Below are 22,519 nucleotides of genomic sequence, written 5' to 3' on the forward strand. Positions count from 1 at the left end.
GAGTAAATACTTTGTGGAACATAGATAAGAAACTACAACAGTTAGAGCTCAGTTGGCCTGGGCCAGAGGTGACAGTACAGAATCACAGGAAGTCTGAGCTAGAAGAATTTTTTTTTTGTCTTTTTAGGGCCAAACCCACGGCATGTAGAAATTCCCACGCTAGGGGTCTACACCACAGCCACAGCAATGTGGGGTTTGAGCCGAGTCCACCACCTACATACACCATAGCACATGGCAGCACTGGATCCTTAACCCACTGAGTGAGACCAGGGATCAAACCTGCGTCCTCATGAATGCTAGTCAAGTTTGTTTCCGCTGAGCCATGATGGGAACTCAAGCTAGAAGAATTTGATTAGGCTTCTATACATCAAATTTTAGAGGCATGAATCCCCTGTGTAACATCCCAGCGAATGGGTCATTTTGCCCTGGTTTTAAATACTTTTGCTGTAAAGATACTCATTAACTTACCACCAGTGCAACCAGCCTCAAGTTCTTCTTGTTTAGGGAAGATAAATTCATCTGTACTTTTTACACCTTCATTTGGTTCTTATTCTTCCCCTTCAACCCACACAGAAGAGATCAAATCCCTTCTTCTAACCCTTCAAATATTTGAAAACAAGCATCCTGACTTATAACTGTCCTGTAACTGAGTGGTCACTAACCTGGATTGTTTCCTAAACTGGTCAGAGCCCTCCATCCACACCACTCAGCAGCTGAAAGATCCTCATCCCTGGAGTTGATTGGTGGTGCTGCTGCTCAGGTGACGGGCCTGTGATAACGGTTGCACTGTGTTGATGAGTTGCTGCTGAAAATACTGGAGCCAGAGAGGGGAGACCCTGAACCCAGAGTCCAGGAAAGAGCCCGAGTCTTCATTAAGGTGGTGGCAGCAAAGGCAGGCGCTGTAATATTTCACCTGTGCCAAAAGCACAAATCCCAAAACCATTACCTCATGTCATTACATTCAACCAAGCCTGTAACTTGGAAGTTGGGGCCTTGAGCTCCAGTTCCTCCACCAGCTCTGGCACGTGCCAGCTGCGGTTTAGATGACTTCTCTCCAGGAGCCTTCCCTAACTCCTGCCCCTCCCCCACCCTGAGACTGGCATCAACCTTCCTTGCACCCTATGCCCACCTCTGTTGTAGCACTCACTTCGTTGTGTTTTATTTTATTTTGACAGCATATGGAGGTTCCCAGGCTGGGGTTGAATCCGAGCTACAGCTACCGGCCTATACCATAGCCACAGCAATGTGGTATCCAATCTGCTTCTGTGACCTACACCACAGCTCGTGGCAATGCTGGATCCTTAACCCACTGAGTGAGGCCAGGGATCAAACCCACATTCTCCTGGATACTAGGTGGTTTCGTTTTGGCTGTGCCACAATGGGAAATCTCCTCATTCTATTTTAATTACCTGCTCCCTTGTCTGTGTCTATTGTCCTGGAAGTTCTTTAAGGCTAAGGACTCAGTCTTGGTCTCTAGCACTTACCTCAGTGCCTGGTGTGTTCCAGAACTCATAAAATATTTGTTGAAAATAGAAGAAAGGAAAGAAAAAGACAAAGAGGGAGAAGATAAAATGAGGAAGCTGAAATATATTATCTATCTAGCTTCTTACAGCGAAGACTCTGCAATTCCTTGTTCTTAAATTCCCTCTTTAATGTCAACCTCAATTTTTACAAATTCAAATTTTCTCTGGTAAGAAGTTTCAAGTGGTTACACCAAATTAGAAGAACTATAAATATATATTCATACATGTGATACAATTTTAGGACTCAGATTTAGAGTTCATTTAATGAGCCCAAACTTTATTTTATATATGAGGAAACTGAGGCACAAAGAGATTAAGTTGTCTGCCCAAACCCACCTGGTTAGCGGGAAGACCAAATTTCAGACACTGCCTTGCTCCTTTCGGGCTGCACCCCATGGGCCTGCAAGCCTAGTAACTGCCCAGCCTGAAGCTGAAGAAAGAGCTGGGAGCAACAGAGGCATCGACGGTTTATTGGCTAGCTGGATCTTCCACAAAGGGTCCTGGATCACACCCAACCGTGTGGGCAGGACATAGCTACACTCTTCACTACCTGTGGGAGAAGGAGGCTGCCATTTATAGAGGGAATCTACGTCCAGGAGCTCATCAGTTACCAGGGCTAATTAAGCTCTGTAATTAAGAGGATTGGATAGTCATGTGGATGAAGCAGGGCCAGGTCGAGCAGGGGATGTAGAGAGAGCGAGAGAACAGCCATCTTGAACAGCCCAACTATAGAGCCCCCAGACCAGGATAGCTGGTCTCTAGTCTTCCTTTCTGAAAGAGCTGCTACAAACATGGCTACAAATAGAAGTGACAGATGTTTCCCCTTTTATGTGTTGGTTATATCAATCCACACATTTCTGGCTGTAAATGAAACTTTAAGAAACACCCTTCTCTGTTCCTAGACAAACTAATGAAAATCGGTTCTCTTTTCTTCCAGAAATGTCAGAGGTATTACCATCGTTCATCAGGTGACTCCTGTTAAGTTGTTTGCTAAACAGAGTTGCAGTCATTTGACCTGCTTTCAGTCAGGCTGGGTATCAAGGCTCAACATTCGGATGTTAAGCCATAGGGTAGTGCTGCCATGAGACCAGCTTCTTGGCGAGAAGCCCTGAGGTGCAGATGTAAGGTGACCGAGTGCAGGCTTGAGGCCAGGGCCCAGTGCTCAGTGCCAGAAACCTGAGCCAAACATTGGAACTAATTCCCAGGGAGCTGAATTGGTGTCAATTAAAATTTTAGATGAAAAGATCTTTTGTTTACTCTGAAGAACCACTTCATTTTATAAGCTCATAGGAAAACTAGATGTTTTGCCATTATACTTGGAATGTTTTCCAGAGGCCAAACCTTTAAAAATGAAAAGGAAGAAAGAGGAGGAGGAGAAGAAAAAGACAGTTTTAGATGACTTAAGAAATCAAGAAAATATTTCTTTTTTTTTTTTTTTTTTGGTCTTTTTGCCTTTTCTAGGGCCGCTCCCGCGGCACATGGAGGTTCCCAGACTCGGGGTCAAATCGGAGCTGTAGCCACCGGCCTGCACCAGAGCCACAACAATGTGGGATCCAAGCTGAGTCTGTGACCTACACCACAGCTCACGGCAACGCCGGATCCCTAACCTACTGAGCAAGGCCAGGGACTGACCCACAACCTCATGGTTCCTAGTCGGATTCCTTAACCACTGTGCCATGACGGGAACTCCAAGAAAACATTTCTTGAAAGCAACATCTTTCATAGATATGCTAACTGGGAACCTTTATTTTTGTGTCTTGAAATATTCTGTGAAAATTGTCAGGTGGTACTGGAGTGAAAGTGGTAGTGATCAAGGTGAAGGCAATGAACCAAACTCTAGACCAATACAGATTTGAATTCACCACCACTTCCTAGCAGCTGACTTGTGTGCTATACTTAAGCACAGAGACTGTGTTACATATTGGGGTTTTCAACCTGACTGTGGTAGAATCATCTGCATGCTTTAAAAAAAAAAACCTTCAGAGTTCCTGTTGTGGCACAGTGGAAGCGAATCCGACTAGGAACCATGAGGTTGCAGGTTTAATCCCTGACCTCGCTCAGTGGGTTAAGGATCTGGCGTTGCCGTGAGCTGTGGTATAGGTCGAAGACTTGGCTCGGATCCCACGTTGCTGTGGCTGTGGTGTAGGGTGGCAGTTACAGCTCTGATTCGACTCCTAGCCTGGGAACCTCCATATGCCTCGGGTGCGGCCCTAAAAAGACAAAAAATAAATAAAAATTTAAAAAATAAAAATAAAAAAAAGTCCCTGCCTGGGCCCCAACCCAGACCAATTAAATCAGATTCTCTGGGGTGGGACTCAGGCACGAACAGTTTTGGAATGCTCCTTGGTGACTCTAATGTTACAGACAAATGGCATAGTGATCATAGCTTTGATGCTGGAGTCAGTTGCTTGGGCTCAAACTACACATATGCCCTTTCATGGAAATTGACCTTGGGCAGTTAACCTGATTGATCCTCAGTGTTCTCATCTGTACAAATGGGGTAGTACAAGTTAAGTGTACGGTTGAGGATTAAGTAATCCATGTGAAATACAGCATAATGCCTGCAACATAGTAAGTATTCAATTATACCTGCTAGTTTTATTATCCATAATTCCTTTAATTCACATTGGTTTTAAAGCCCAGTTAGATCCTGTCCCAGTCCTGCAGAGAAGACTGAAAAATGAAGTGTATCTTACTAATGAACATGAAAATAAGTGGGAAAACTTTAAAGGGATATTTTGTGCAACCCTCTTGTTAGATTTTGAGTGAAAGGATAAAGTTGAGTGAAAGAAGTCTGCTTTGACTCAGCACCCATGGAACCTTCTTGTTTATCGTTTCTCCACCTCACAGTCTTGTTTAAAAAAGAAAACGCTGAAAATATGTAAACAGAGAGAATCAAGGGAGATACAATTTGGAAAGTGGGCACTAGGGGCTGGATGCCTCTAGCTAGGAAGATATTTCTTAGTTCAGCAGTGTGTCTCAGTAGTTCTCAAACTTTAATATACATCAGAGAATCATCTAGATGCTTGTGAAAACATAGGTTATTGGGCTGTGTCCCCCAGATATGCGGGGAGGAGGTCTGGAATGGGACCTAAGAATTTGCATTTCTAACAAGTTCCCAGGTGATGCTGAAGCTACTAGTCCAGGAACCACACGTTGAGAACCACTGGTGGTCAGACGTGTAGCTCCTGGTGATCGGGATGTTCCTCAGCCTTGTTGGCTGTTCAGGTTGCTTTTCCACCTGTGCCCATACAGAGTTGGTGGGCACCCCCAAAATCTCCTGATGACCTAGGTACTGCCATCAAACAGAAAGTTGGTTTTCTGTTCAGTAGTCTTTTCTTTTCATCTTGTGTCTTTTTAGGGCCGCACCCGTGGCATATGGAGGTTCCCAGGCTAGGGGTCAAATCAGAGCTACAGCTGCCAGCCTACACCACAGCCACAGCAATGCCAGATCCCAGCCGTGTCTGCAACCTATACCACAGATCATGGGAATGCCGGATCCTTAACCCACTGAGCAGGGCCAGGGATCGAACCTGGAACCTCATGGTTCCCAGTGGGATTCATTTCCACTGCGCCACAACGGGAACTCCAGTAGTCTTTTCTTGACCTTGTACCCCTTGAAGTTTGCTTGATACACAAGTCTTAAGCCCCAACAGTAGAGTTCCAGAGTTCATTTCAGAGAATGGCTGGGTATTCATTTTTGCCCACTCATCTGCCCTACCCCACCTTATTCCTGATCCCCTCAGGGTTGCTGCATCTCAAGACAGAGCCTGGATCCAGCACTGTGCTTCCACAGAGGCCTCTTACTTGTACCTAGTATAGTTCAAACTCAAGAATCTGGGATTTGAGGTGCAATCTCAACCTCTTTATTTAAAGAACGTCAGGGCCATTAGGAAATTCAGGCCAGTGTTCTCCAAATCCAAGCCCAAACTCTATAACAATCCTGAACTGCATATGTTATTAGAAACTTGGGGTGATCAGGGCTTATAACTCAGTACACCCACAGTGCATCTTTCCTCAAGATCATCTTATTCTTTCAACTTCACAGTTTGTGTTAATATCACTTTTTACCATAGTTGCCCAGACTCAAAACTTAGGTATCATGATTCCTAATATTGATTGAGTACATAAATCCTCACAACATTATGAATGGATATTATTCCTTCTATATGAGCAAACTTAGGCTTAGCAAAGTTAAGTCATAGCTAGAATGTAAACACCAGAATCTCTGTCAGTTTTATTCTCTGATATAGCCCAAGTGCCTAGAACAAGGCCTGGCCCATACTGGTGTTCAGTAAATATTCATTGAGTGAGGGGAGGCGGGTTATACAACGAACGCATGGAATCTGGGATTTGAAACCAGACCCATCCTAATCACTGCACCACACTTGCTCTGGCTCCAGTTTTGGCTTTCCTTTTATAATCCCATAAACTCATCCTTCCAAATCAGTTCTGAGACCTAGCAAGTCCATTATGATGTTTCTTGCATTCAGCTTCTTTTTTTCCCCATTTCCGCTGCCACCAACCTAAAGTGATTGCTATTTATTACTTGAACTATTGGGTTTTTTCCTCACCTAAAGTCTTTCCAGGCCCCTGTGTTACCTATACAACGTTTTGGGGGTTTTTGTTGTTGTTTGGTTTTTTTTCTTTTTAGGGCCACACTCGCAGCATATGGAGGTTCCCAGGCTAGGGTTGAATCTGAGCTACAGCTACCGGCCTACATCACAGCCACAGCAACATGGTATCCAATCCACTTCTTCGATCTACACCACAGCTCGTGGCAACGCTGGATCCTTAACCCACTGAGCAAGGCCAGGGATCAAACCTGTGTCCTCATGGATGCTAGTCAGATTTGTTAACCACTGAGCCATGATGGGAACTCCTACGTTTACCAGATGGCTTTTTGTTAAAGCACATTCAATATAGATCATAACTCTGCTCAAAGACAAAGAGGAGTTGTGTGGTATAATTAAAAATTAAGGAACTAATGATAAGAAAACCAGGGTTCTGGTCTCAATTCTGTAACCTTGGACAAGTTTGTCCAGGCCTCATGGTGTCAGTCAGGAAGTCCGGCTGGGTGATTTCCCACGCCAGTGTTGTCTGGTGGTTAGATGCACCCTGTCACTGGAATCCTACCTGGAATCAACTAGGAGGGGCCATTGTGCCTCCTTTAGAATAAGATGAGTACCTACATTTCTATCCAACGAAGCCGAGCAGTTTGAGTAATGCCAGAGAAGTAGAATGAGGAGCTATGGCTGTTGGGGAAGGAGGTATGACTACTTCGATCTCTGGTTCCTAATGTGGAGTATGGACGGGGCACAGACTCGGCCTGTCTCTGATGTCAGCCCATCCCTAGTGCACAGGTCCTCACCTCACTGATGACAGGAGAAGCTGTTGACATCTCAATAGCTTCAGGCCACCAGCTTTGAGCTGTTGTAGAAACCCACTAACTCTCTAATCCATTAGGTGTTGGCTCAAGACATACAAATTTGTCTAATGCTTAGGAAACTGCTTAGAGGGGCAAAGAGGAAAGAGAAAATGAAAATGGTTGTCCTGTTCCTGATAAACTCTGTGTCTTTCGCTGCACTTATTGGTCAGGTGGCCTGGGACAGGTCGCTTATCCTCTTCTGAGCCTTGGTCTTCCCTCAGCTTTGCATGTAGAGGCTGGGGATGAGCATATCAACCAGGCAGGATCGTTGCGAGATGTAGTGTATAAAGCTGCGCCAGGAGCACAGGAGATGTTCAGGAGCTTTTATCCTTCATCTTGCCTCCTGCCCTTGTAACATGTCCATGTTTATTTATTTATTTTTATTTATTTTTTGTCTTTTTAGGGCTGCACCCACAGCATATAGAAGTTCCCAGGCTAGGGTTCAATCAGGAGCTACAGCTGCTAGCCTGCACCACAGCCACTTCGGATCCAGGCCACACCTGTGACCTACCCCACAGCTCACGGCAATGCCAGATCCTGAACCCACTGATCGAGGCCAGGGGTCGAACCCGTGTCCTCATGGATACTAGTCGATGCGTTACCTCTGAGCCACGATGGGAACTCCATATGTCCATATTTAAAAACCCCTGCGGGCAGAGAGAGAGAGAGAAATCATTCCACAGTGATAACTCATAGTATTCCATGTACTCTGTCCTTGCGTACATTCAGATTTTGAAAATTATATGCTCTATTTACTAAAGAAGCTTTCCCCACCCCTTTGTAGCTACTAAAAGAAAAGGATGGAAAAGGAAAATCAGAGGTTGTTCCTGGCTTATCTGTGGCTGAAGAAAGGAACTAGGGCGGTCCAGCGAGCAGCAGTATTTCCTCCGGGTGAACTAATGAACACTTAGACGGAACAGCTGCATCATGGTAGGGGTGGGCTAACCTCGTCCCCCCACTTTCATTAGATAGTTATCAAGCCTTTAAAGTGCAGTTGTGGCTGTTTAAGTGGCTGACAGTCATCATGGCAACCAAGAAAATGTATGTGACCAAAAAAAAATTACATCTCATGAAACTTTGGAATGAAGTAAATGTGTAGGATGTAATTATTTTTTAGAAATTAAGGGAGGAGTTCCCGTCGTGGCGCAGTGGTTAACGAATCTGACTAGGAACCATGAGGTTGTGGGTTCGGTCCCTGCCCTTGCTCAGTGGGTTAACGATCCGGAGTTGCTGTGAGCTGTGGTGTAGGTTGCAGATGCAGCTCGGATCCTGTGTTGCTGTGGCTCTGGCGTAGGCCGGTGGCTACAGCTCTGATTCGACCCCTAGCCTGGGAACCTCCATATGCTGCGGGAGCGGCCCAAGAAATAGCTAAAAAGACCAAAAAAAGAAAAAAAGAAATTAAGGGAAATCGTCCATTCATTCCGCCTTCAAATATTTATTGACGGCTACTATTGTGACAAACTGTTCTAGGCAGTGGGGCGGCAGTGGGGCTACATTGGTGGCCAAAACAAAAATCCCTGCCTTCTTGGAGTTTCCTTTCTGTTAGGAGATATAGAAAGTAAACAAGATAAATTAGTAAAATCTGTAGTAAGTTAGGAAGTAGTTAGTACTAAGGGGAGAAATAAAGCAGAAAAGAGGACTAAAAAATATCGAGAGGAGTTCCTGTCGTGGCTCAGTGGGTTACAAACCTGACTAGTATCCATGAGGATGAGGGTTCAATCCCTCATTGGGTTTAGGATCTGGCTTTGCTCTGAGCTGTGGTGTAGGCTGGCAGCTGCAGTTCCTATTTGACCCCTAGCCTGGGAACTTCCATATGCCTTGGGTGTGGCCCTCAAAAGCAAACAAACGAAATATCAAGAGGTGTTGCAATGTTAGCTGGTGGTCCAGGAAAAGTCTCAGGGATAAGTTGCTTTTGAAGTAAAGACCTGACAGAAGTGATGAGCCAACCTTGAGGATGTCTGAGGGTCAGCTTTCAAGACAAGGGTCCTGAGATGGGAGGGCGCCTAGTGTATAAGCTGAGTGGGGAGGAAAAGAGGTCAGAGAGTAAACAAGCCAGTTGTATAGGGCTTTATAGGACATGGTAAGGAAGTCAGCTTTCATGCAGAGTAAGAGGAAAAGCCCCAGGGAGTTTAGACAGAGGAAAGATATCATTCAACCCATTTTTGCTGAGTGCTTGCTCTGTTAGATTCTATTGTAAACATTTTATTTGTAATCCTCACAATTACCTCGTGAGGTAGGACCCACTACTTTCCCCATTTTACAGCTGATGAAGTGAAGGCCCAGAGAGGTTAAGTAAGTTGCGTGAGGTTGCACAGCTGGTAGGGATGTGGTAAAAATTTAGCCCAGGCCAACATTTAACCACCTCATTGTCCTGACTCCTCAAATGCTTAAGAAATTGAAACTGGGTTTCTTTTTTTTCTTTCTTTATATCTGTCTTCCCAGAGTAAACTTAGAACAAAATCACTTCATACTCATTAATAAATACAGAAATTCTTAAAGCGGTAAATATTCCCAGCTTTATGATTTTGAGGTTTTTTTTTTTTTTAAAAAGCCTTCAGATTGGCATATTAACAAGCATCTTGACATGTCTTGCTTTAATTATGCTGACAGCTATTTCTTTTTTGTTTCTAATGTAGAGGTTGATCAGGAAAATTTGTGTTTTATTGCTTACAGTCTTACCTTAATGCTACCTAAATCACTACTATATGATTTGGCATCTATAATTTATCATTTTCCTCAGCTATTAGATGAAATGCCCTTTAAAGCATTCCACAGCAAGGTGAACAGAAGTCAAAGCTTGCAAAGTTCTAGAAAAAAAGAATTGCAAAGAATCATTAAAGAATAATGAAAGTTGATTTATATAGCATACAATATCAGGGCTGCCCAGTTTAACAAACATAATTATTCCAAGTCGTTTTCAGAATGCCTCACAATTTCAGCACCTAATTTTCCTCATCTTTTAAGGAATAAAAACAGAAATGCCTTATTTTTTTATAAAAACTCTAAAAGCAAAATCTTTAATTCATTTCTCTAGATTTCACCAAAGCTAAGGCTGCAACAATAGACGGTTTAAAATACAGAAAACCCAGATTCCTTTTACTGTGGTGTGGCTTTAACATTCTACTGCTGTAGCCAGAAGTCCTTGGCTTCTGGGGCCAACTGCCTTTTGCATGCTGATTTTGCAGAGAGAGTCTCTCAGGAGTTATTACTTTTGAGTAGTATCTATGATGACTTCAGTCTCTGCAGGAAGTGGGAGGTAGCAGAGTTTGGAAATGAAAACACTGAGGGAAAAAAATCCCTCCCAGTAGAATCGTCAACTCAATCTAATTTTAGGTTCCAGGCAGACCACATAGCTAGCTGTACCTTCAGCTACCTACACACGTATGCCTCTCTGGTGCCCATCATTGAAGGCAACAACCAGGACTTAAGGAAAAATAAATACAAAAATAATTAAGTTTTCTATCATAACATTTTTTAGTAAAATAGGTGATGTGTGAGAATGCCTTGTCTGTGTACCCCCACGTTCAAGTATTCATGGTGCTCAGAATAAGGTCAGTCCAAAAGGGTTTCTTTCTATTTTTACACAAACTCTATTTAATTTTTCCTTTAAACTTCTCACAACAAAAAGGACTGACAGTCCCAGGCTTAAGACCTCAGAAAACCGTATTACTGAGTTATGTGAAACAGGAATACGAGACATTTTTGATAATAGTTTTTACATGGTAGCTATTTTGATAGAGAAACAACTAAATCAACTCTAACAAAGGTCTTTGGAGAGGAAATGGTTAAAAGGGCATGTTTTGTCTTTTTTAAAAGGAAAACCCACAGCAAAGTATTCCAGTTAGGGATAAATTAAAGAGCACTACCCTTTTCTGGAAGGGCCAGGAAGTCAAACTCTTGGCCTTGAGCTGTTTCTCACCCCCACCCAAGCCGACCCTGGGAACAAGCCACTCCTGACTCTGTGTGACCTCAGTAGCTGCTGCCAAACCTTGTCATTCCTCTGGAGAAAACAGCCAGGGATTTTCACCAGAGGCCTCTGGCCAGCATCAGACTCAGGAGATGGCTCAGGTGCCAGGGGCCTTTCTGTGTGGGCTTTCATACTGTCTGCAAAGGAAAATTCACTAAACTCACTGAAGCCAAATCTGACATTTTAAAAAGTCTCCAAAAGAAGTTTCTTAAGCTGTTTTGCAATTAGAAGATTAAATTCTCATTTCCCAGATTGTTTTCTTAAATATAATTCCTTAAATTCCGCGGCGATTTTAATCCACGACACTTACTGGTATATAAGAAAAACAATTCTGGGAGTTCCTGTAGTGGCTCAGTGCAAACAAACCTAACTAGTATTCATGAGGACACAGGTTCGATCCCTGGCCTCGATCAGTGGGTTAAGGATCCGGCGTGGCTGTGGCTGTGGTGTAGGCCAGCAGCTTTAGCTCCTATTTGAACCCTAGCCTGGGATCCTCCCTATGCCATGGGTGTGGCCCTAAAAAAAAGACAAAAAAAAATTCTTCTGTTTTCAAAATCAATATAAAGCCTACAGATGTGACATCTCTGAATTTTATGTTGTGGTTAACTGCCTTATCCTAACATCTGATGAATGTATGTATTTGTAATGTTCTTTAGATGACCTATGCCTCTAACATGTGGTTAGCTGGGAGACTAGGGCTATAAGTGAAGTGCCCCAGACTGCTGGGTTTGATCAAGCTCTCATGCACTTTTGACCTCTTTAAAAGAGGATTTTGCTCTGTCGATAGCATTTAAAATTGACTTGTCCTTCAAGGTCTAGCTCAGTTCCTGCCTTCAGCCTAAATCATTGCCTGACCATTTTTTTTGTTTGTTTGGGTTTTTTTTTTTGCCTTTTCTAGGGCCGCTCCCGTGGCATATGGAGGTTCCCAGGCTAGGGGTGGAATCAGAGCTGTAGCCACCAGCCTACGCCAGAGCCACAGCAACTCAGGATCCAAGCCGCCTCTGTGACCTACATCACAACTCACGGCAACGCCGGATCCTTAACCCACTGAGCAAGGGTAGGGACCGAACCCGCAACCTCATGGTTCCTAGTTGGATTCATTTCTGCTGTGCCACGACGGGAAGTCCATTGCCTGACCATTTAAGTTCTCACTGAGATCTGCCCTCTGGAATCACCTAAAGCCCTATTACCTGTGCTGCTATTATGGCATGTGGCTATGTCATCATACACCAACATGTATTCACTGACTTTCAAGGGTTACGTGCTCTCTTTTCAGCTACCTACATGGCCACCTAGCATGGTGCTGGGTACGTGTGGATGCTCCATGGTAGAGCTGAGTCAAGTGGACTTAATAGTCTTTTTCATCATTTCCCCTATGGGCAATAGAATTTGCATTATTTTTTTTTTTTTTTTCATTCACTGTTCCTTAGTAACCCAGAAGCAGCTAGAATGAGCTGCATGTTAGACAGTTCCTGGAATAGGTTGGTCACTTGTGTTTTTTGGCTTAAATGTCACTGCTCTGTCTCCTATGGAAAATGGGAGACAAATTGCATTCCTTGTGATTGCAGTCATTAGGGAATTACCAGTGAATATAAAGAGAAAAAATAAGCTAATGGAAAAAAGAAAGAAAAGAAATAGGGAAAAGGGTGAGAGGAAAAGAGATGGAGAAGAGGCAAAGAACCACCCCCCCAAAAAAAACGGTAAGCCTACTCTCTGATGTAAATAATGTTTCCTTTTTAAATGACAAAACATAAAGACTCCTTGCAAGTGCATTTAATGGCTGATTCCTTGCACATCTTAATACTGTCTGCTCTTTGGGGAATCGTATGCAGAAAGAACTGCCTTTCCAGTTGGAATTAGGAATCAACTGGAAAGGCAGTTGCTCTAGGAGAAAGTAAAAGCAAAGCCTAGTAACACTGGTGCATTGTATGCGGCAGTAAGAAAATGACAACTCAGAATGAAGCAGACTTCTCTCTATGTGATCGGCTGGCTCTGCCCTCAATGAGTCCAGGAGATTTCGCCTTTTATAGGTTGAGCTTCCCACTGGCAGCAACTAAAGCGGTTCATTATGCACATCTGTCACGTGATCCACTTCATCAACCAAATGGAACTGGGAGAATAAGTCACCCTAACAAGATCCTTCAGTGCATTCCTAAAAACTACTTACAGATGTACTCTTCCTCTGAGGGGATACAATGAGTTTCCTTGTACGGTGCTGCACGATACAGGAAGTGTATTATCCCCGTCCAAATTCAGCCATACCGGGAGGAAGCACGTGAAAAGAAAGCAGCTCACAAAAGCACACGCAGCTTTTGCAAAAGTCCTGAGAGGGGCTCATACACCAATTTATGATAACGGCAGATAAAATCCCAGGCCTCTGAAGCTCAGTTCATTACAAATGCTAATGTCCACACAGGGAGAGCAAACCACATCAGCATTCAGCATCAACACAAACCCCGATAATGCCTTTTATTTATGGTTGTCAGCCGAGTCCCCTCAGCACTGTGCCAGATCTCCATTCGTGCTGTAACTTTCACTCCTTTATGTGCTTTCATGACTAGCTAGGTTTTGTACCCATAAGCGATTTGTGCTTTCAAACTGTGCCTGGCGAGATAAGCAGCCACACATCCAATCTTGAAATCAGGAATGATTTTGTTCACATTCAGATCAGGTAGAGTGAATGATTTTGTCGATGCATCCAGGAAGAGTAAAGCCTGCCATTGTTAAATCTCCCCGTTTCCGTTGTTGTGATCAATTCATCATTCATCGGAGCAGCCAGCAGATATTTACTGAATACCTACTGTGTGCCAGGCACTGTTCCAGGCATTGGAGATCTACCAGTGAACAGAGTCCTACCATCAAAAAGATTACATTCTAGAAGGGGGGGGCATAGGGGAGACAGCAAATAAATAGGTAATATGTCAGAGTGGGGCAGTTGGGACAGGCTAGTTATTCTGTGGTAATAACCCAATATCTCAGGGGCTTAAAACAACAAAGTTTATCTCTCACTTACTCTGTGTTGCATGCAGGTTGGCTGGGGGCTCTGCTCTGTGCAGCGTCACTCTGGGACCCAGGCTGCCCGGAGAAGCACCATCTGGAGCATGGCCAATCTCTGCGGGAGAGGGAGAGGACAGAGGGGTGACCTGTGCGCTGGCTTCCTCCTGAAAGTGACACATGGCCCTTGTCTCACATGGCACTGGACAAAGCAAGTCACATGGCAGTACGTGACTTCCAAAGGTGAGGAGGCGCAGTCATAGCATGTGTTTAGGAAAACTGGACACACTTGGTGGGCAGAGCTGTCCCAATGATGATGACTCCTATGCAGGAAGAAAAGCAAGATAGAGGAGATGGTGTCTGGATAGGAGGTTTCTACTAGACAGAGATGGTTAGGAACTGCCTCTCTGATAAGGTGACATTTGAGGAGAAATCCCAAGAGAGGGGGGCCATTTGGATGGGGTGGAGGCAGCTTCCTGCAGAGGATATAGCCCGGGCACAGTGCGACTAGTATGTTTGAGGAACAGCAAGGAAGTCAAGATGGCTAGAGTGGAGCGAGCAAGGGGAAAGCTGTAGAAAATTAGGTCAGACATAAGACAGAGTCAGGGACACAAGCTAGCACCTTCTTTTGAGGGCTGTAGTCATTGTAGGGTTTTGTGTGAAGACATGATCTGAGATAGGTTTTAAAGGATCCTGTGGAGGCTGCTATGTGGAAAATAGAGCAGGGGGCCAAGGATTGAAATAGGGGGTCACTGAGAGACCCTTTCAATGATCCGAGTAAGGTAAGAGAGGGGGTCACAGTCTGGATATTGTCTGAAGGTAGAATCAACAATATTTGCCAGTGTGTTGCTGCAAGAGAAAATGGATTCAAGGATGACAAGAAAGGTCTAGCAATCCCTGGATACACATAAGGACTTCTTCATGAGGTTTTTGGGAATCTTCAGATTTGGCAAAATCATAGCATATAAGCTCCCCACAGTTGAGGTGAGAGTTGAACAGCCAAGTGGAGATATGGATGCTGGGCAGTCCGCTTGATTCTCAGACCAGCTAAGGGACTTCTCTCCCACACTGACCTCATAGCCAGTCTCTCCTAGGGTTTCGATTCATGTTACTTTATAAAAACCAGAGAAATAAGCTTCGTGATTACTAGCAAAATAGGAGCTTATGACTGAGTCATCCCAACCCTACCCATCCCTCCATTCCACTGTGAACCTCAGATATCACTACCAAGAAACTCAGCTATACAGCAATATCCTCAGTAGATGCTGGTGTAGTGATGTGTCACCAATTCTCCTAAAAATACATTGGCTAGAAATCTTTCCCCCCCCCCCCTTTTTAAGGGCCACAGGCTAGGAGTTGAATCAGAGCTACAGCTGCCAGCCTACACCACAGTCATAGCAATGTGATCTGAGCCACGTCTTTGACCTACACGACAGCTCACGGCAACAGTGGATCCTTAACCCACTGAGCCGGACCAGGGATCGAACTCTCATCCTCATGGATACTAGTGGGGTTCGTTAGCACTGAGCCACAATGGGAACTCCAGTCATTGCTGTTTTTAAAAACTATATTATGGTTCTTTTTCTGGGGGGTATTGTAATAAAACGCCTTCATTCATTCAACAAATCTTCTTGAACTCTATGTGCTGCCTAAGCACTGAAACACAGCTGTAAATAACGTAGGAAGTAAGATGTATTGTTGAAACCGGGAAAGCACAGAAAAGTATTTAGAAAAGATAATTCAAATTTACTACTGAAACACAATTGCATGTCACGGTGCCCAGTCTTTCTCTAAGCATACCTATTGTTCCTTCCTGCTTTTTTGAAAAAAAAATTTACAATTTTGGACTTATAAAGTCCTTTTTTTTTCTTTAAAAAGTTTTTCTTCTTATACAAATAAATCATAGCAGATGCTCACTATTTGTTGAATGAATGAGAGAATTAATTATAGAAATTTTGTAAATTCCAGAGAAGCAAAAAATTAAACTCACAGTAATACCACTACTAAGAGATAATATCACTATTAACAGTTTGGGTTGTTCAGTATGGTTTTGAATAATCAACATATTTTTACAACATCGCTCCACAACAAATGCTTATTTTGTTAATGATGACTTTCTGTTTTTCTCCTAATTACAAAAGCAGTATGCTATTGTAGATACTTTGGAAAATGCTAAAAGCTACAAGAGGAAAAACTGAAAGTTATTTGTAGTTCCACTGCCCAGAGACTACTGCTATTAACATTCTCCAGGCTTTTTTGGAAATTTTTTCAGTTGTTGTTTTGAGCAGTAGAATAGGTTAGTTAAAAGCCTGGTTACTTATTCTCTCTGAGCCTCAGGTTCCTCATCTGTGAAAAGGAACTAGTAATACTTTCTAAGATTGGTGTGAAATTTAAAGGAGATAAAATACACAAACTGCTTAGTCTAACATCTGACACGCAATAAGTGCTCAATATGGGAACTCTTACCATTTTGCAAGGTATTTCTACATAGTTGGTCAGACTTTAGACATGAATTTTTTATCCCCTTTTAAAAAAATGGAAACAACATTGAATCTCATGAAATTTTAAACTTTGAGACAATCTCATATTTTCAGAAAAATTCCAGGTAAAGTACAAAGACCTTTTCTCCTGGAACCATTTGAAAGGAAGTTGCCAAGTTGATTCTTTCAGTACCCCTGAATCATAGTCTACGTTGACTCAGAGACATTCCCCTACAGCTCCAATCCAAACAGCAAAATTGGGAAATTGCCATTGGTACACCGAGATCTAATCCTCAGACTCCATGGAGTTTCTCCATAGCTCTAGAATGTACCCTATAATCCTTACAGCAAAGGATTCCAGCTCAGAACCACATGATGCAATTATTCCCCACATTTCCTTAATCCCTTAGTCTCCTTTCTTTTTTTGAGAGTTTTTTTTTTTTTCTTTTTGGCCATACCCATGGCATGCAGAAATTCCCAGGCCAAGGGTCGAACCCACACCACAGTAGCAACCAAAGTCACAGCAGTGATAGTGCCAGATCCTTAACCCACTACACTACACGGGAACTCCTCCTTAGTTTCTGTCACTCTGGAATAGTTCCTCCATCTTTCCGTAACTTTAACATCCTTAACATTTTAAAAGAATATGGATCAGAAGTTCCCATCATGACTCAGTGGTAAGAAACCCCACTAGTGTCCATGAGAACGCAGATTCGATCCCTAGCCTCACTCAGTGGGTTAAGGATCCGGGGTTGTTGTGAGCTGTGGTGCAGGTCACAGACTCTGCTCAGATCTGGCGTTGCTGTGGTTGTGGCGTAGGCTGGAGCTGTAGCTCTGATTCCACCCCTAGCCTGGGAACCTCCATATGCCATGAGTGCAGCCCTAAAAAGACCAAAAAAAAACAAACAAAATAAAAGGGCCAGTCATTTTGTAGAACTTCCCTCAATTTGTGTTTGATGTTTTCTCATGAATAAGTTAAACCTCTATCTTTGTCAGGAATACCACAGAAGTGATGCTATGTTCTTACCGTATATTTTTAGGTAACGGACCTGCCTTGGCTGCAACAACCAGTGCTGGACCACCATCCTACACAGATACCCCTCTTACCCCACCTTGGCTCTGAAATCTCCTCTTCCTCCTGCCTGGACTCCAGCATCTCACACCCCCATCACCCGACATGGGGTCTGAAACCCATGTACCAGGCTGCACCCTCTGCTGAGCCATCCCCTCAGCATACGTTGGCTCTGACCCTGAGCCAAGCCCACCCTCTGCAGGGGTCCCTCTGCTCCTGCTTGGGCCCAACACCCACACAGGGCTCTCTCTCCTGAAGATGCCCTCCTCACTCCACTTTTCTGGTGCTCTGATGCTTTAAAGATTTCTGTTACCGATGTATACAATATCAATCTTTACTCAAACTAGAGAAGTTTGTGCTTTTCTTTTTTTAAAAATTTTATGGCCACACCCACAGCATATGGAAGTTCCCAGGCCAGGGTTTGAACCTGAGCCATACCTGTGGCACCACTGGATCCTTAACCCACTGTGCTGGGCTGGGGATAGAACATGTACCTACACAGTGACCTGATTCTTAACTCACTGACTGCACCACTGCGGAAGCTCCTGTGCCTGTAGTCTTTTTTTTTTTTTTTTTTTTTTTTTTTTTTTTTTTTTTTTTTAGGGCCACATTCTGGCATATGGAAGTTCCTAGCCTAGGGGTTCAATCGGGGATGTGGCTGCTGGCCACAGCAACAAGGGATCCAAGCAGAGTCTGGGAGCTACATCACAGCTCACGGCCATGCTGGATCCTCAACCCACTGAGTGAGGCCAGGGATTGAACCCGAGTCTTCATGGAAACTAGTCAGATTCGTTTCCACTGCACCATAACAGGAACTTGCCTGTGCCTGTATTCTTGATAGTCCATCAGTAATATCATGTTTTCATTTCAACGATGATCTTTAAAAAACTTACATAATAAAATATAAGCTTACCTGGGATGTTCATTTTATAAGACATACTTTTAGTGTAGGTATTTTATGCTGAAAATTGTGTTGGTATCACCTGGTTGTTAATGTGGCAGTATTTAACTTTTAAAGTGTTGGGACTTTAGATTGGCATTCCTGACATCAAGAAACAAAATGCATCTTGATTTCTGTTTGATAAACATTATATCAATTTATCTGACAAATTACAAGGGTAAAACTGCTTTTCCAGTGATGAGATTTATGTCTTAATTTATTTAATAAATTAATTTTGACTTTCCATCAATTTTGACTTTCCATCATAAAAATAACCATGCTGCTTTAATTGCCACAGGCTAATGAGAAAAGAACCGGGCTGGCTGACTTAATACACAAATGATGCATTCATGCAAAGTGAAGGCCAAATGAATCATGGCACCAGAATAAATGAAGCCTTATAGTAGTTCAAATAGAGGAAAGCGGAGAGAAAATTGAGTCATTACAGGTCTCTTGGTACCATAGGTTGAACTGAAAGGAAGCTAGGCGGAGCAGTCACTTTATTCGGATTATTGGCAGATGTGTTTGTGTGTGTATTGTGTGTATTTATATGACATACTAGCTGGCAAATATTCTCCATGAAGAACTTCAGTTGGGAGCTTTTAATAATTATCAATATTATATTTTGGAGAAAACCATTTTAAAATGAGTTTGGCCAATTAAAATAATCAACTGGTGGTTTCAAATGAGTAACCTGATCAGAGTAAAAATTATTGTAGTTACAATGATTATGAATCAAAGGATTGTCCGTCATGCTCAAAATCAAATATTTAGGTCAACAATTGAGACATTAAATGCATAAAAGTGTAAGTTTATGCATTTTAATTACATGTATATTTACATGTATAAATTGTAATTTATAATTACGTGTAAATTGTAATTAAATCCAACATTGGCTACTTAATTTCAGCAAAAGTTTTATTTGATCTTGTTTTTATTTAACTTGTGAAACTTGTGGGTTTTTTTCTTTTCTTTTTTTTTTGCTTTTTAGGGCCACACCCACGGCATATGGAAGTTCCCAGGCTAGGGGTCAAATCGAAGCTGCACCTGCCGGCCTGCACAACAGCCACAGCAATGCAGATCTGAGCCACATCTGTGACCTATATCACAGCCCACAGCAACACCAGCTCCTTAACCCACTGAGCAAGGCCAGGGATTGAACCTGAATCCTCACAGGTACTAGTCAGATTCATTTACCTATGCCGCAATTGGAACTCTCTGATTTGTTCTTACAGTTTGTTTTAATTGTGGTTTAAAAAAAAACCAAAAACTCAAATAATGTAAAATTTACCATCTTAGTCATTTTTAAGTGTATAGTTTGGTAGTGTTGAGTATATTCTCATTGTGTGAAACAGATGTCTAGAACTTTCATTTTGTGTTCTCATAGCTTTTAATAAGCTATAAGTATGAAACATTTATACCTCATTATATACTGGCACTTATTTAAGCAACTGTATAATGAAAATTATTTAAGTGAACATGGGAGGTGTCTTGAGAGAACTTCTTCATTTTGGAAGAAAAAAAAGTTTAACAAAAGCTGATCAATATGGTTACTATCTTTCAATTTAAGTATTTGCTCAAACTCAGCCCCAACCTCACCCCACTTTCCTCCCTGGCCAGTTACAGTGGGCTGTGGGGAGATGAGGACATGACAGTGAGACCTCATTTCCTGGAACAGCAGAGCCAGAGGAGAGCATAGCAGTTTTCCCAACCTGAATTCAAAATCTCCTTTTAAGTAGTAGGTATAATAGGAATACAACCATGCCTTTCACATTACGTTTCAAAATAGTTTCAAATCCATTATCTTATTTCTGAGGCCCCGTTGTGAATCTCTAAAGTTAGTTTCCTTTAAAGTCAAATCTCCTTGCAATGTCTGATATGTTCTACTTTAATCATCCTAGCTAGTGCTGCTGGGAGCCTTGCTCCTTAGCAAGATGTCAGAGGCTGGAAGGCTGTCTCCAGATGCTGTGATGTTCTGAGTTGGCCATGGCCTCTTGCCGGCCTTATTAAGAAAACAAGCTATGCTGATTAGCTCCTCTGAAAAATGAGATGGAAGTTTTCAGTGTAAAAGCTCTTGTGTTGACCTCTCCTAAGTCTTCATTTTGAAAATGAACGGTTTTTGTTGCTAGGATTTGCTATTTGACTTTTCAGAAATGAGAGAGTTCCATAAATACTCATTAATTATGAAGTAAAAAGCGAGAAGGAAAGGGCAAGAAAGGAAGGAACATTTGTTACTTACGACGTGCCAGGAACTATTCTAGCACCTTTATATCATCTGTCTTACCTTATCCTGACAGCTTCCCATGGAGCTGGTCCTGTCACCCCCAGTTTATGGCTGAGACTCTCAGAGGGAAGGCCATTTGCCTAAGATCACACAACCTGTAAGTGAACTGCGATTCAGGCTCAGGGTTGTCTGATTACAACTCACTCAAGCAAGAAACATGTCAAGACACATCATAGACCAGCTTGGTCAGTGTTTTCTGCCATAGATTTGGTCTGGGGAGATCGGACAAGGCCAATATTCATTCATGGTGAGAATCTCTCTGCCCATTCCAGCACATTATCATTTTCCACTTTCTTGCTCAGTTATTTATATATTACCCGACAGGCTCAACTTCAAGCCTTCCCTATACCCTACCTGACAGCACAGAAGTCCATTTGCTCTCTGCCACCTGATCCCAGCCCCAACCAGATTTCTGCCACCCCCTGATGCAGAGGCTGCAGCATAAAAAGCACGTCCTCGACCTGTCACTTCTCACAATGTGGTCTGGCCCTTTTTGAGGTATGGGACTCGGCTGCTTTAAAAAACAATTTTTTTTTTCTCTTTTTTGGCCACCCTGCGGCATATGGAATTCCTGCGCCAGGGATCAGATTTGAGCCACAGTTGCAGCAACACCAGATCCTTTAACCCACTGTGTCTGGCCGGGGATCACACCTATGTCCTGGTGCTGCAGAGACCCTGCTGATCCTTTCATGCCACAGCGGGAACTCCTAGGCTGCTCTTTAGAGAGGCCTGATGTATGCCCTGTGGACTGCATTGTCCCTTATTGGTTTAATATGCATACTCTGCCCTGCATTTTTATACTTTCCCATTTCTTACATTCTTCTCCTAATCTCAGATCTCATTTACATGGTGATTTATAGGGACCTTGAATATTATAGTCTAAATGGTGTATGTGGGGAGGAGGAGTGAGTACATCTATTTATTAGGAAAAATCTCCAGTCATCAGCTTCTTTGAAGATCTGACCTTGAAACAATAAAAGTGAGCACAGTCCTGGATCATAGTGAGTCAGCGAAAGGGACCAGCTGGCCCCTTGCTTAGCATTTACTGTATGCTGCCTTGGGTTTTCTCTTTTCACATGATGTCCTGTCTCCCCTGTTAGGTTTTAAATAATTGGAGGGCAAGAGCCTGTATCACTGGTCTTTATATCAAACATAGTCCCTTGCACACAGTAGGCATTTAAGAAGTAATTGGAGGTTAGGAGTTCCCATTGTGGCACAGTGGAAATGAATCTGACTAGGAACCATGAGGTCGTGGGTTCGATCCCTGGCCTTGCTCAATGGGTTAAGGATCCAGCGTTGCTGTGAGCTGTGGTGTAGGTCACAGATACGGCTCGGATCTAGCATTGCTGTGGCTGTGGTGTAGGCAGGCGGCTACAGCTCTGATTCGACCCCTAGCCTGGGAACCTCCATATGCGGAGGGTGCAGCCCTAAAAAGCCAAAAAAAAAAGAAGTAATTGGAGATTGGATGCTGATCTGTAGCTTCTGCCCTACCCTCCACGACACCATGACCTTTCTTGTTTAGTGTTGAACGAGTTTCATTAGAAATGGTAGCATGACAGCACCAGAACTTTCATGCGCACACTGGGGTATTGGAGACGTCTGCTCACATATCTTTTCAGAGACTAAGTATATGTTGGCATGCAAAGACCTAGTTTAGAATCTTGCTTTTTTTTTTTTTTTTTTTTTTTTTTTTACAGCTGCACCTGCAGCACATGGAAGTTCCCAGGCTAGGGGTTGAATTAGAGCTGCAGCTGCCAGCCTGCATCACAGCCACAGCCACACAGGATCCAAGCAGCTACACCACAACTCACAGCAACACCGGATCCTTAAC

The 22,519-nt window shown here is 43.1% G+C and overlaps 1 protein-coding gene across 1 annotated transcript in view; it reads left to right on the forward strand.

The window, feature by feature from the left end:
• LOC102167874 (uncharacterized) overlaps positions 1-18,648 on the forward strand; it is a 77,111-nt gene extending 58,463 nt beyond the window's left edge. Inside the window, exons 2-3 of the mRNA XM_084963382.1 lie at positions 13,948-14,155; positions 17,433-18,648. Of these exons, the coding sequence (XP_084819508.1) occupies positions 13,948-14,155; positions 17,433-17,515 (291 nt within the window). The 3' untranslated portion in view covers positions 17,516-18,648. The remainder of the gene's footprint in view (positions 1-13,947; positions 14,156-17,432) is intronic.
• The last annotated feature ends 3,871 nt before the right edge of the window (positions 18,649-22,519 follow it).

The sequence above is a fragment of the Sus scrofa genome, chromosome 1 (assembly GCF_054392235.1).
Source record: "Sus scrofa isolate SSC_HxYL_T2T_F1_AM1 chromosome 1, Sscrofa_HxYL_maternal_Yorkshire_Landrace_v2.0, whole genome shotgun sequence".
Classification (NCBI taxonomy): Eukaryota; Metazoa; Chordata; class Mammalia; order Artiodactyla; family Suidae; genus Sus; species Sus scrofa.